At 41.5% G+C, this 15,257-nt stretch overlaps 1 protein-coding gene across 2 annotated transcripts in view; it reads right to left on the reverse strand.

Moving 5' to 3' along the window:
- LOC124872695 (netrin receptor UNC5D-like) overlaps window positions 1-15,257 on the reverse strand; it is a 316,030-nt gene that overhangs the window by 22,144 nt on the left and 278,629 nt on the right. For both annotated transcript variants that reach the window (XR_007039348.1, XM_047372961.1), the window contains exons 13-14: window positions 8,073-8,241; window positions 112-342 (exon numbers count right to left, since the gene is read on the reverse strand). Coding sequence is in view for 1 of the 2 variants with exons in the window: in XM_047372961.1 (XP_047228917.1) it covers window positions 112-342; window positions 8,073-8,241 (400 nt within the window). In the remaining variant the exon portion in view is untranslated. The remainder of the gene's footprint in view (window positions 1-111; window positions 343-8,072; window positions 8,242-15,257) is intronic.

Below are 15,257 nucleotides of genomic sequence, written 5' to 3' on the forward strand. Positions count from 1 at the left end.
ATGTTTAGCATGTAAAAAAATAAGAAAACAAGTCTCTATTCTTCACGTAGATGTGAGTTAATCAGTATTGTATTTTTATGCTTTTATACATTATATTTTTTTCACTAATACCTGAAACGCGTAGGGAGTGTCATCCACACAGTACACCCTGAGGGTGAAGCCCAGGGAGTTGCTTGGATCTGGACTGCCAAAGACGGCAAGCCTCAGTCGCTTGGCAGCCTCCTGGTTCAGCGTCTCCCCCACCAGAACGTAACGACCCGGCTGCTCCAACAGTAAATGGCACCTCTGGGCCTCTAGCAGACAGTAGCAGGATGTGGTCTCCTCATCCACTGACATCACTTCCTTTGGCGGTACAAACAAATAAGGAAAGACTAGATATTAGCAGAATGTGTTTGTGATTGAGTGAAAGTTAACAGTAAAGACATCTTTTTGTTTTCTGTAAGTCAAACGATTACTTAAGCAACAGTGAATTGTAAAAGTATTTATACACCTTGGACTTTTTTCACATGTTGTAACATCACAACCACAAATTTAAATGTAGGATTTCATGAGATAGACCGACACAAAGTAGCACATAACTGTGAAATTGAAGAAAAATGATAATAAAAAAAGAAAAATGATAATTGGTTTTCAAATTATCATCAAATAAATATATGAAAAGCATGACCTGCATTTGACTTCATCCCCAATTGCACAGCTGCAAACCTACCAAGACATGGCAGGCCACCAAAACTAACAGGCTGGGCAAGGAGAGCAATAATAAGTGTAACTAGAAACCTGCAAGCAGCTTTGAAGGCCCTCGCACCCCTCAGCGCAACTCGGGCTGTTGAGCAACCGCAGGAGCCTGGCATCGCCTCCTACATACGATGACACCGCGTCACTTCAACACGTTGCCAGTAGGTGGCACTTTGAGCAACATGTCATATAATCTTCGTTCATGCAGAATTTCAGTCTGGCAAAAAGCATTCAAAATTTCGAGTAAATCTGACCTTCCAGATGGAAGCTGCACTCACTTGTTTGTTTGTGGGTGGGGCTAAAATGACATCATCAATTGACTGTGTCAAAATGTCAATCATTAACTCATGATCATGTATACTACATTTGAAGTGGATCCGATGATGTATGAGGGAGATATAGCCCTTGAAGTGTCCTAGGGGGCGCTATTGATCCAAATTTAAATGTAATCCAAAAGAGCTGTTTGGGGGCTGACAAAGATCAAGAATATTCAGTTTGGAGTGAATCGAACCTTCCATATGGAAACTACAGTCATTTGTTTATTAGTGGGCGGGGCTAGAGTGATGTAATGTATTGACTGTGTCAACATGTCCAGCATTGATACATGATGATGTATAGGAAGTTTGAAGTGGATCCGATCAGGCATGAGGGAGCTAGAGCACTTGAAGTGTCATAGGGGGCGCCGTTGAGGTAAATTCATATGTAATGTAATAGAGCTGTTTAGGGGCTGACAAGGATCAACCATATTGAGTTTGGAGTAAATCGGACCCTGAATGTGTAATTTAGAGGCAAACGTATCGCCATGGCGTCACATCAGATTTCGCCACGCCACCACGGTCACACCCTCCAGCCAAACCTGTCAGTACTGGAGATGAAGTTAGACCATCGTGTTATCTGTCATTGGAGACAGTTTCATGTTGATTAGTTGAAGGAGATCAAATATGGCCCACACTAAGTGAAACATGACACTTCCTGTTCTGAGGGGGCGGGGCTTCAATGATGTCAGCATCTGATCAGTGAATATTGTTCAGGGCCAGAGGTAGATCAATCCCATAAGGTTTCATGTCTCTGTGACTTTCTTTGTAGAAACTATAAGAGTTTCGTGTTTCATGGCGAGAAGTCAGATTTTGAGGCTTAGCCACACCCACATACTTTCATGTAGCAAAAAGCTTTTTATACATTTTGATCCCCAGTGCCTTAAGACCATACTGAGTGATTTTGAAATATCTAAGTCAAAAGCTGTAGGAGGAGTTCGCTCAGATATGCGGGCTAAAAACGCCCAAAAGAGGGTCAAAATGGCAACTTCAATCCAAAATGGCCGACTTCCTGTGGGGTTTAGACCAATGCTCCAAGAGACATTTTTGTAGGTCCAGAGAAGATACATAAGTGTACCACATTTCAGATTCCTTGGTCAAAGCATGGCTTGGGGCTGTTTTTTTGAAATTGTCTAAGGGGCGCTGTGGACGAATTAGGCCACGCCCACCAAATATGTCATCAGATCTCTGTTGGGGACTGGACAAGGATCAATCACATTGAATTTGGTGCAGATCAGATGATCTATGTGGAAATTAGAGCCAAACGTATGGCCATGGCGTGACGTCTGACTTCACCGCGCCACCACGGCCATGCCCTTTTCTAAAAAGTTACTGTGCTTCAAACGAAGTTAGACCCACTAGTTGTCTGTCTTCTGACACACTTTCAAGTTGATTGGGTCAAGAGGGTCAGAGAGGCACCTTTCCAAGTGAAAAAAGTGACTTCCGGTTTTCAGGGGGCGTGGCTTTGATGATGTCAGAATATGACCCCATAGGATCATCGGGAACCCAAAGGTCCTCCTTCATGCCAACTTTGGTTTGATTTGTCGTTTCTTTGGGAACATTATTGCATCTTTTCACTTTGAGTGCGAACGGCAAGTTCGTGCCCCGGCCACGCCCCCTAAACATGGCCGAAAACTCAAAATTTTGATAACTTTTAATCCCCCATGCCTTAACTGCATATTGACCAAATATGAAGCCGATAGCTGAAAATCCCTAGGAAGAGTTCGTTAAAGTTCGAGGTGAGTAAAATTGAAAAATGGGCAAAAATCGGCCTTTGACCCAAAATGGCCGACTTCCTGTGCATTTTAGGGCATACCCCCAAGAGACTTTTTTTCTTGGTTTGAGGAGTTCTAGCATTGTGCCAAATTTCAGATCTGTACGACTTACGGTTTGGCCTATCTCACGTTTGGGGGCGTGGCTAAGTGGTTTGGCCACGCCCACTGACGACGACATTAAAGAACTAAAATTTCACGCAGGGGACAATTTTGGGTAAAATTTGGTGAGTTTTGGGATATGGCAAAGTCCCCATATTGCCCCACCACTGGTCCCCGGAATAATAATAAGAATTCGAGTGATTACAATAGGCCCTTGCAGTTGCAGTTGCAGCAGTTGCAGTTGCAGTTGCAGTTTTCCTGCTCGGGCCTAATTTACTGCCAATAAGGGCAAGTCACTGTTCTCCCTACTAAGTAACATCACCCAATTCCAGGACTCTCTGCCCCTCACTTGTATTTAACCTCCTTTTGCAACTTAATTATGTCATTTTGTACTGAAAAAATCCAAAACATCCACTATCATCTTGACCGAATCCCTCACTCCAGCGTCTTGCCTGACCATTATCTATCCACACAACCTCTCTCCTCCTTTCAGCTCCTCACTCTCTCAGAAATTATAGAACTCATCCGTAAAACTGAGCTATCTTCTTGTCAACTGGACCCCTCCCCTCAAGGTTTATCTCCTCTCTCTGGTCCCCCTTTTTTCTGCCATTATTCACTCCTCTCTCATCACTGGAACAGTTCCTACATCCTTCAAAACTGCCGCCTTTACCCAAATTTTGAAAACAAACTTCCAACTTCAACAACTTCCATCCTATCTCCGGTGTACCCTTAATCTCCAAAATCCTTGAAAAAACAGTCGCCTCCCAATTCCACTCTCAACTATCCTATAATAATCTGTATGAACAGTTCCAGTCCGGTTTCTGCCCACTCCATAGCACTGAAACAGCACTCAAAGTCACAAATGACCTCCTCATGGCAGCTGATTCTGGACTCCTCACCATCCTCCTCCACCTAAGTACAGCCTTTGATACCATGTGTCACTCCATCCTCAATTGGCCATCTTCCACTGGCATATCTCACACTCCATTAGAGTGGTTCACATCTTACCTTTCTGGCCTTACTCAGTTCATCTCTCTCAGATCTTTTAAATCCACCCCTTCCCCCGTCACCTCAGGTGTGCCCCGGGGCTCTGTCCTGGGGCCCCTCCTCTTTATCATCTACGTCCTTCCCCTTGGAAATATTCCCCGCAAATTTAACATTAATTCTCATTGTTATGCTGATGACACCTCTACCTCACCACTAAACCTTCTTCCACTCTTCCGCCACCTCCCTCACTTATTGCATCTCTGAAATACAATCTTGGTTCACCTTAAACTTCCTCCAATTAAACAGTAGCAAAACTGAGGTTCTGCTCAATGGCACCAAATCCACCTTATCCAAAGCTGCCAGTTTTTCTCTCACTGTTGATAATTCCACTGTTTCACCCGCCCCTCCCTTACCCCACACACTGCTGCCATCCTTGTCCACAGTCTCGTCACTTCCCGTCTTGATTATTATAATTGTCTTCTCTTATGTGTTTCTTATAAATTCATAAATCTCTCCATAAGCTTCAACTGGTACAGAATTCAGCTGCCCACATCATACCTCAAACCTCTTGCTCAACCACATTACTCCTTTCTTCAGCAGCTTCTGCACACTTAAGGTTTTTATTTGCTAAAATTTTCTTTCCATTTCTGGACAACTTATATTGGTTTGTCATGTAAAATTCCAATAAAATACATTGAGGTTTTTGTTGTAACATGTAAATACTCTTGCGAGGCAATTTATCACCTTCTATCTGTTTTCTGAAGATATGTTCTAAAACCTTTTTTGTTGTAAACCAATAAAGTTTAGAATTTTATACTGTGAGAGATATCATTAATGTAAATTATAGATCATACATTAGAAATCTCCCAGGATACCTTGGATAAGGAGCTGTACTGAGCTAAAAAGGGCTGAATGAATAATGATACATCTCTCTTAACAGATGGAGAGCTGGTAACACTGACAAAACGTATTAGCAGGGGGCAGTTGTATCCAATGGCCAATTGCTCCTCATTGTGTGGTAAATTCTCCCTGAATCACCTCTTAACATACCTGTGACCCAGCAGCCCTCACTGCATATGGACTGACTGAGCCATATAAAGCAAAGCAGAGTAATTTTGTGGCCTACAGCTTCTTCACCCAGGCCCCATTAGTGATGCAGCATACATGACGGATATCTATGATATAGCTCATCCCCACCAGGCGGCTGGGGGAGAAATGATAGAGTCAAACAAGTGTAAAAAAGTGGAAACTTAAATGGGAATGGCGCTTAAAGGCAGACAGGGTGAAAGTGAAGAGTGAGGGCAAAGGAAAGAGAGGACAGAATGGGAAAGAGACCTTCATCTCTCATTATATCACTAATTTAGAGATTAGGATTTGAGTGAGCACCCTTCCTGAGATAAAAGGGTCATTAATTCTCAATGACAGAGATGGGCCACAGTATTACATTTAGAAAATATATTCCCTGTCTTAACCTTCATCATCCTGTCTGTGTCAGACCTCTCCCTATTCTATGTTGGCATATAGCTCCCATCAGTGATGGGTATTTTGATAGCTTCCTTTTGTGCAACACATATTCTGGAAAATTACATCTGTGTAAATGTCACAACGAGTGAAAGGACCAGGTAGGCAAAGTCACAGATGCCCCCCACAGTTCAGGGAAAGTATGGCTGTGAGGTCATTGTGACCTGATGAGGTCTCGAAAGGCTTTTGATGAGGTTAGTTAAACATTAAAAGAGCATCTCACATACAGTGAAAGCACGAGTAGAAGAATAGAGGCTTTATAGAATGAATGCAGGTGTCTGACTGTTCCTGTGTGATGGTGATCGACTGTTACTCTACAGGTCCTTCTCAAAATATTAGCATATTGTGATAAAGTTCATTATTTTCTATAATGTAATGATGAAAATTTAACATTCATATATTTTAGATTCATTGCACACTAACTGAAATATTTCAGGTCTTTTATTGTCTTAATACGGATGATTTTGGCATACAGCTCATGAAAACCCAAAATTCCTATCTCACAAAATTAGCATATCATTAAAAGGGTCTCTAAACGAGCTATGAACCTAATCATCTGAATCAACGAGTTAACTCTAAACACCTGCAAAAGATTCCTGAGGCCTTTAAAACTCCCAGCCTGGTTCATCACTCAAAACCCCAATCATGGGTAAGACTGCCGACCGGACTGCTGTCCAGAAGGCCACTATTGACACCCTCAAGCAAGAGGGTAAGACACAGAAAGAAATTTCTGAACGAATAGGCTGTTCCCAGAGTGCTGTATCAAGGCACCTCAGTGGGAAGTCTGTGGGAAGGAAAAAGTGTGGCAGAAAACGCTGCACAACGAGAAGAGGTGACCGGACCCTGAGGAAGATTGTGGAGAAGGGCCGATTCCAGACCTTGGGGGACCTGCGGAAGCAGTGGACTGAGTCTGGAGTAGAAACATCCAGAGCCACCGTGCACAGGCGTGTGTAGGAAATGGGCTACAGGTGCCGCATTCTCCAGGTCAAGCCACTTTTGAACCAGAAACAGTGGCAGAAGTGCCTGACCTGGGCTACAGAGAAGCAGCACTGGACTGTTGCTCAGTGGTCCAAAATACTTTTTTCAGATGAAAGCAAATTCTGCATGTCATTCGGAAATCAAGGTGCCAGAGTCTGGAGGAAGACTGGGGAGAAGGAAATGCCAAAATGCCAGAGGTCCAGTGTCAAGTACCCACAGTCAGTGATGGTCTGGGGTGCCGTGTCAGCTGCTGGTGTTGGTCCACTGTGTTTTATCAAGGGCAGGGTCAATGCAGCTAGCTATCAGGAGATTTTGGAGCACTTCATGCTTCCATCTGCTGAAAAGCTTTATGGAGATGAAGATTTCATTTTTCAGCACGACCTGGCACCTGCTCACAGTGCCAAAACCACTGGTAAATGGTTTACTGACCATGGTATCACTGTGCTCAATTGGCCTGCCAACTCTCCTGACCTGAACCCCATAGAGAATCTGTGGGATATTGTGAAGAGAACGTTGAGAGACTCAAGACCCAACACTCTGGATGAGCTAAAGGCCGCTATCGAAGCATCCTGGGCCTCCATAAGACCTCAGCAGTGCCACAGGCTGATTGCCTCCATGCCACGCCGCATTGAAGCAGTCATTTCTGCCAAAGGATTCCCGACCAAGTATTGAGTGCATAACTGTACATGATTATTTGAAGGTTGACGTATTTTGTATTAAAAACACTTTTCTTTTATTGGTCAGATGAAATATGCTAATTTTGTGAGATAGGAATTTTGGGTTTTCATGAGCTCTATGCCAAAATCATCCATATTAAGACAATAAAAGACCTGAAATATTTCAGTTAGTGTGCAATGAATCTAAAATATATGAATGTTAAATTTTCATCATTACATTATGGAAAATAATGAACTTTATCACAATATGCTAATATTTTGAGAAGGACCTGTATAGGACAGAGTTGAATGAGTTTTTAGAGCTGTTATTGTATTAAAAGAGCTAGATGTGAGAAGAAAGTCACACAGGCAATCATGGAAATAACACTCTAATATGCATTTAGAGAAGTGAGGTTCTGCATCTTTTAAAAGGTGCACTTTTCTCAGTTTTTGGCTTCCCATGCACAGTTATGAGACAAAAATGTATGATTTAGCCTTTTAAGTGTTTTGGATATTTAATTATGTTTGTAAATTACATTTTTACCACATCTCATACATCAGTGAGAGACATTTTCGTCAAAATGTGAATCAAAATCTGTATATAATATTTGCAAGACTACACAATACGACTAGAAAATGTAAATGCGTCTGCATTTATTACTCAGAGATAAAAAAAAAAAAAATAGTATTTAGACAAAAACTGAAACAGATTTCAATTTATTTTAAGTTAAGATTTAAGGATATATTTAAATTTGTATTGTTAGTTAAACGGTACCATTACTATTAACTTTCACAAGCCTTTTTAATGTTAAATAGTATGAGATACACTTTTAAAACAATATTTTTAAATCTGGCAACCAGGAAATAAACTTATGTTTTACGTAACTATTCTACAGGATGAATCACTTCCACTAAAGCAGGCTGTAGCATTTTATCTTTTAAAAGCTTTGTGTTCATTCTTCAATGCTCAGCATTGAATTGTGGGTAAAGTTAAAGAGTTCGCTCACCTCCCACCTGTCCTGGATTTGTCTCTTTAACCTGATGGTCCAGTTGTCAGCAGCGACTTCCGCACAATGTGCAATGGTCATGGCTATTGGACAAGACAGGTCGAGGCCTGGTGGACCATAAGTGACTGCAGGACTCAAAAAGATCTCAGCCCCATCCTCTGGCACAGTGCTGCATACAAAGAAAACATAAAAATTGTGTTGTTTCCTCAACAAATTTGCCATTTTTATTTGCTTGGTGTCGAAGAGCAACACACAAACAACCATGCATACATCCATTCACACCTAAGGGCAATTTAGACAGACCAATTAACCTAACAGTCATATTTTTGGACTCTGGGAAGAAGCCTGAGTACCCAGAGAGAACCCATGCATGCACAGGGAGAACATGCAAACTCCATGCAGAAAGACCCCCGGCCGCAAGTCGAACCAAGAACCGTCTTGCTGCAAGGCAACAGTGCTACCAACTGCGCTGCGGTGCAGTGTTGTATTTATAACCCTCAGTTAAATACAGTACATTACTTATACGTGATCTAGTGAGTAAACAGTGTCGTCATATGAGTCATTTAATCTAGATGTGGATAGAGCTGTGATCTGAACATGCCATTGGTTAGATAACATTAGTGAACAAACAGCAACTTAAGGACCAAGTAACAAAGCAGAGAGTTCAGGTATAAAGATGCAGAGACGTTTAAAGCCTGAGGTTTTAAACAACTGCAACAGCATATCTAACAACACATGGTCATCCACCTAAAATGACATGCAAGCAGAGTGTTTATCACAGACGCAGGTAAGAGGGCCATGGTAACTCTAGAGGAGCTGTAGAAATCTGAAGCTCAGGTGGGAGAACAACATGGACAAAGATGAACTGTACAACACACAAACATGGCCTTTATAGAGGAGTGGGAAGAATAGAGATATTATTAAAAATAAGATATAGAAAGTCTTATTTGCAGTTTGCCACAAACAATGCAGCACACACAGAAACATGTAGAAGAAGGTGCTAATGCTTTTTTTTTTTTTTTTTACTGTGTCCTGTCCGGCAGAGTATCGCTCAGAATTGTTGTCTGAGTGCCAAGAAATTGCCCAACAGATTTACTTTCACAAGCAGAGCATCACAGCTAATGCTTTAAAGCTCTGCTTGATATTTATAAAATAAACTTTATTATAAACTTCTTTGGGAATATTTCAATTATTACGGACACGGAGACTGAAATGAAAAGGAAAAAAGAAGCTAAAAAAAGAGAGAGATGGGGGAAAAAGGGGAGAAAAGGAGGAAAGAGTGGAGGAGAGAAAGAAGGATGAAGAGAATACAAGATTACACCCTGCTTGCTTATACAACTGCAGCTGTTTTTTTTGTTTTGTGTTTTTTAACAAAATAGTACACGGTAATTCTGAATATAAAATGTACTTAGTGAGAGGTGCAGCCCAATATAGAACATCTGTGTATCTGTCAACACCTGAAGCTTAACACCTGTGAGTATGGGTGTGGACGCGCTTTTGTATACAAGGTTTCTCCACAAAAATATGCAATAGCGAGTGTGAGGACCCACAAGCCTGCCCCATGGTCCCTGGACGGACACTGAGGAGATCTGAGCCACAGACATCTAAAGACCCCCCAAAGCACAGGAACCCCAGGAGAACCACCGTCGAGAATACCACAACCCCCCCAGAGAAGAGCAGTGGAGAGTCCCAGGGGAACCACCCAGCAGCGACAGAGCAGAAGCCCCAGGGAGCCGCAGTGACGAGCCCTCAGGCCCTGCCGGCAGCCGTCCACACCCGAGCAGATCCAGCCATGGACACAGAGGCTCAAGACCCCGGGACACACCACCCCCCAAGCAGAGGCCCGACAGAGCCCAGGGGGCCAGGCCCCCTAAGAACATGGCATGGCTGTTGGTGCCAGTTTAAGTGCTTTGTGTATTTCAAAAACTAGTGGTGGCAAGCAACCACCGGGAGTGAGCCAGCACACACCAAAGCACCCGGCCCCGGACACCGAGAACCACAAGTACACCAGCGGGCAGAGACTCCAACCACCGGCAGGCGGTGTGGCGGGGAGGAAGCTGATCCAGGAGAGGGAGCAGTCCAAGACCCAACCTGTTGCAAAAAAAAAAAGAAAACAGGCACACAGTCACAATCACCCACTCCCACCCTCATGCATGCACATAAAATCACTCACACCCAACGTAAGGATAAACAACATTGGACGTCATACACTCACTCACACTCCCTATGCATACTCTATACTCCCAGGTCCAGGCGCCGGTACCCCCTAGGGGCAACCAGCCCCCAGACCCAGGAGGTGGTCCCCTTCCCTCCTGGGGCAGAGGCAGGCAGACAGCGCCGGTACTGCCCAGAACCCAGTCCCCAACAACCACCTCCGGAGAGGGGGCTATGTACAAAAGAGGGGTCCACATGGCCCAAAGCAACCCGCCAACCGGAGCCGCCCCAGGAAAAAAAAAAAAAAAAAAAGAAGAAAGTGCTTTTGTCAGATGACACCAAAAGGAACATTTTCACTGCAAGAACCTTTACAGGAACCAGGGTAGTTCCCTGTGGTAGTTTTTTCCTCCTGCCTTTTCTGCTGCTGGACCGCAGGCCAAATCAGACAGCAGTCTGGATGTGAAAGGGTAAACTATTCCAGTGGTTTGGAGCAGCCACTGCAATGGCCCATTTACCTTCACATTTCAGTATGGGTCATGGAGCATCTAAGATTAGCTGGATGGTTGAATGGAAAGTCTCAGTGGAATTTAGATGTTGAGAGGATCACATAAATATGATGAAGAACAAGGACAATGTAAAACGACTATGGTCTGATGCAGGTTGGTAAAAAATCTAATGTAAAGTATTGGTTTAAACTTTTCTTCTTCATGAATTGAGCGCAACTTAAGGAATAATGGAAGGAATTGATCAACTGTATAACTCTAAATACATGCTCATCATTTCTTATTTATCAGTCTTTTAAAGGGAGTAAAGGAATAATGCCATCTGCTGGACTGAAGGTGTAGTGAAGTTTTCTTCAAAACTTCCCCATATGTCATTAGGGTGATCTGAGAAAATGGTCGGTGGCCTTTCTAAACAATGGAAACAGAAGGCCCCCAAATCCCCGGGATTCCTTTTACCTGGGCAAAATAAATGCAAAAAAAAAAGGAATATATAAATGCACACCACAATTTTCACAATTTAATTTGTCTATAATTTTATAAACTAGGTATAATTTTTTTTCCACTTCACAGTTAACAGCTAGTTTGCTTTGGTGCATCATGTAAAATACCAGTAAAATACATGAAAGTTTGTGGTTGTAACATGACATCTTCACCTATTGGTCCCTGAGTAATTAGGATTCTGAGTGCAATGCTTACACATGAACGCTGTAAACTCAAATCCTTCGACACCCATAATGAATCAATCCCTGACTAGCTGACACACAGAGACACAGATAGAGGAAGATTAAAGCACCAAGACTAATGGACAGTGAGGGCGGGGAGGACAGGCTTCAGACCAGAGTGTGTAAGCTTTGTGGGTCGATGGAGCTTATGAAGGCTGCTCCGGCCAGCCTGGTGACAGATTAGCCGGGCCAAGCTGCTCTTGGCCAGGGGCCCAAACTTGGCTGGAAGCCCTAAAGACTGAGAGCAATCAATGGGACCACCATCAGTCATGCAGCTGGCCTGGCTGGATACCTCACGTACGCATGGCACAATGCTGGTGCTGTTGTCACTGCAGCATCATGGATGTGTCTCAGCATCATTAATATAACTGTGGCAGGAACAGACCCTAACATGAGTGCAGAGATGCATCACTTGTAGACTGTGTGCCATCTTACATGTAAACACACACAGAAACACCAGCAGAGAGAAACTTAAACTATCCTTATATGTTGCATTTTTTTATGGATGCCACTTAATTTATTATCTAATTTACACATAATTAAGATTGGTGTTCAGTACTTATTCTAATACCCCTACCACACAATTCTATATTTGTCTGCATTTCAAAGGCATAGGAAGATATGTAGCCTTACATAATATTGACAATGGTCTTGCCTTAACCTTCTACACAACTGATACTGTACCATGTGGAATTTTTATCTACAGCTAAGCGAGGCTGCCTTGTTGAAACATTCAGCAGCTAAACCTATATACAGTGCATATGCAGCACTTTGCTACTAAAATATTGCAGCAATCAATTGAAAACCGGAGCCTATGAGCCTATGAGCATACCTCAATTTTGTGAGAGGACTTAATGTTTAACAAAAAAAGCTTTATATTTTTATGTTTACATTCACCTAAAATTGTGATTTTAGACGACCAAAATAAGCAGACAAAAAATAGAAAACAGGCAAAAAATGAAACATGCATCTAGAAATTATGATGATCTAATCAAAATTTTACTCAGAAATAAGTAAAATTTAACTCCTATAAATGTGCTGGGATGGCCAGGGTTGTGGTCATTTTCATATTCAACATTCTTCAGTAGGAGTGCATGCTTCAATACACTACAAAATCATGTTCTCATTTGCATTCAGCATCAGCTTTCATCGTCCTCTGTTTTTATGCTCTGTTTTACCTCCTGCCTCTTTAAACCATGTTAAATCAAGAAATTTAGAAAACTAATGAAGTTTCCAGCACAGATGGAGGATTTTTGTGATTAAGTATTGTGACTAAGCTATCATATTTTGTAATATCTAATTCAAGATGCAACAGTTCTGCTGGCAGTTTTCAGATTTCTAACCCTTCAGATTTCCTGTAGAATAAATAACATGTTTGCGTTGTGGAAACTTGCGCTTTTCATTATACTGTTACCAATCAAGAGTATCAAAATAAAAGGATTCCAGTCAAAATATAATTTCACACTTCTAGTAAGGCAGCACCTTGTCCGTGCAACTGCACATTTGTGCTAATCAGCCCCCAGCTCAGAGGAAACCAAGGTTACCTGCTGCTGAGACTATGGTAATTAGCCAGACTGCCTGTGAACAAAGATTAAAGATGAATCTCTTAGCATCCCTGATTGTGGTTATGGGAACAAAGAGCTATCACTGCAGTCATTGTTGGTTACAATTTCAGGTGCTGATTAAGTATGGTCTCATGTGTGCAGATGAACATCATGCTGCTTTTTTGCATAAAACAAAATCCCATAGGATACAGTTTTTCAAATATGTTTCAGACAATGCTTCATATGCTATCTGTCATGTTCTGAAATAAAGCTACAATGCTTATGGGCTTATGAATCAGGACCTTAATGAAAGGGAACACTTCCCGCAGTCCGTATTTGACTGCGGAAGCTGTCAATGGAGGCTAATGACAAAAAAAAAAAACAATCCTGCCTCTGTGAGTCTGGATTTAATCCACAGAACAGGATGTGAACAGCTGTGGTGTGACAGCACTTTGTCAAACAAATAGTCCCTGTGAAAACTGCTGACAGAACTTTATTTTATTACTAACTTGTCAAATGTTAATACCTAACACGTGCCACTGCACAATATCAATATGCGTTTTATGCATGCAACAAAAAGTTAATAAAAATGTAACAGGCTTAGTGTAGCTCCCATTTGAACCATGAAAAGCCTGTTAATGTTGGAAAATAGTTATTTTTACTGTAATATTTTCTCTTTTAATAGAGCTTAGGGTATAATGGCTTTATGTGAAATAACCCTTTTAATTGTTTTGGTGGAGTCCAGGACCTAATTACCTTCACCAAGGAGGTTATGTTTTTGTGGATGTTTGTCTGCAAAATATCTCAAAAAGTTATGAACAGATGGAATTTTTAGACAAGGTGTGAATTAGGACAGGGAACAGATTATTCGATTTTAGTGGTGACTTTATGCACCATCTGGATCGTGGATTTTTGTTTTTTTGAAGGATTCTTTATCATTGCCAGACCATGGTGCGACAACGTAAAATTCACTCATGATTCGTCAACCTGTCAGCAGCTGACATACTCCTTGGCGGAAGTCTGAGCTCTCTGAGTGCTTTTCTAGATTCCAATAAAAAAAAAAAAAAAAAAATACGATGTCTTGCAAAAGTATTTATATTTTGTCATCGCATAACCACAAAATGCTGTATTTTCTTTACTGGGATTTTATAACAAACCAACCCAAATTGTGTATGATTGTAATATGAAAGGCAAATAACCGGAAAATTGTGGCATGTGTATCTATTCATCCCTTTTTAGTAAAAACAATTTGCTCTAGAATTCACTTATTTGTGAAGTGCCTTGAGACGACGTGTTGTGAATTGGCGTTATATAAATAAACTGATTTGAATTGAACTTATTTGATAAATAAAGTCAATCTGTCGGAAATTGAATTTGAATATAAATACAGGTGTTCTGTGAAGGTCTCAAATGTTTGTTAGAGATCATTAATAAACAAACAGCATCATGAAAACCAAGGAACACTGCAGACTGTGATGTCACTGTTCATTATCATCTGAAAACTGAAAGAGCATGGCCAGCTGCAATCTTACTAAGACATGGCCACCCACCTTAAACTGGAGAAGCAATGCTAAGAGAGCATATCAGCCGAGAGGCACATTGTAACTTTGGAGAAGCTCCAGAAATCCACAGCTCAGGTGGGAGACTGACAACGGGGAACTATGTGTTTTGAGCACCACAAATCCAGCATTTAAGGTAGAGTGGAAAGAAGTTAGCTATGGAGGGAAGTCATAAGAGGACCTTTCTCACAAGCCATGTTGGGTAATACTGGAGGAAAACCAGTTGGAGGCAGCAGAAAAATTGAGACTGGGATAAAGGTTAGATTTCAAGAAGGATAATGAGTACAAACATAAATCCAGAACTACAATTGAATAGTTTAGCTCAAATAATATTCCTTTGTTACAATGGCCTAGTCAAAGTATAGACCTAAATCCACATGAGAATCTTTGGCAGTTGTTAAAAATCAATGTTCACAGATGCTCTTTATCTAATCTGACTTTGCTTGAGCTATTGTGCAAAGATAACTGGGCAAATATATTCTTTAAGATTGCAAAGCTGATAGAGACACACCCCAAAAAACTTGCGAGTGTAACAGAAGCAAAAGGGGGTTCTACAAAATAATACTTGCCACATATTTCAGATTGTTTTGGACAAAAAAACCCCGAAAATTACATATGGCTGATCTTTCACTTACAATGCCAGTAAAATACATCGAAATCTATGGTTGTAATGTGACAAAAATGAACAAGATTAAGGGTCTAT

The sequence above is a fragment of the Girardinichthys multiradiatus genome, chromosome 8 (assembly GCF_021462225.1).
Source record: "Girardinichthys multiradiatus isolate DD_20200921_A chromosome 8, DD_fGirMul_XY1, whole genome shotgun sequence".
Classification (NCBI taxonomy): domain Eukaryota; kingdom Metazoa; phylum Chordata; class Actinopteri; order Cyprinodontiformes; family Goodeidae; genus Girardinichthys; species Girardinichthys multiradiatus.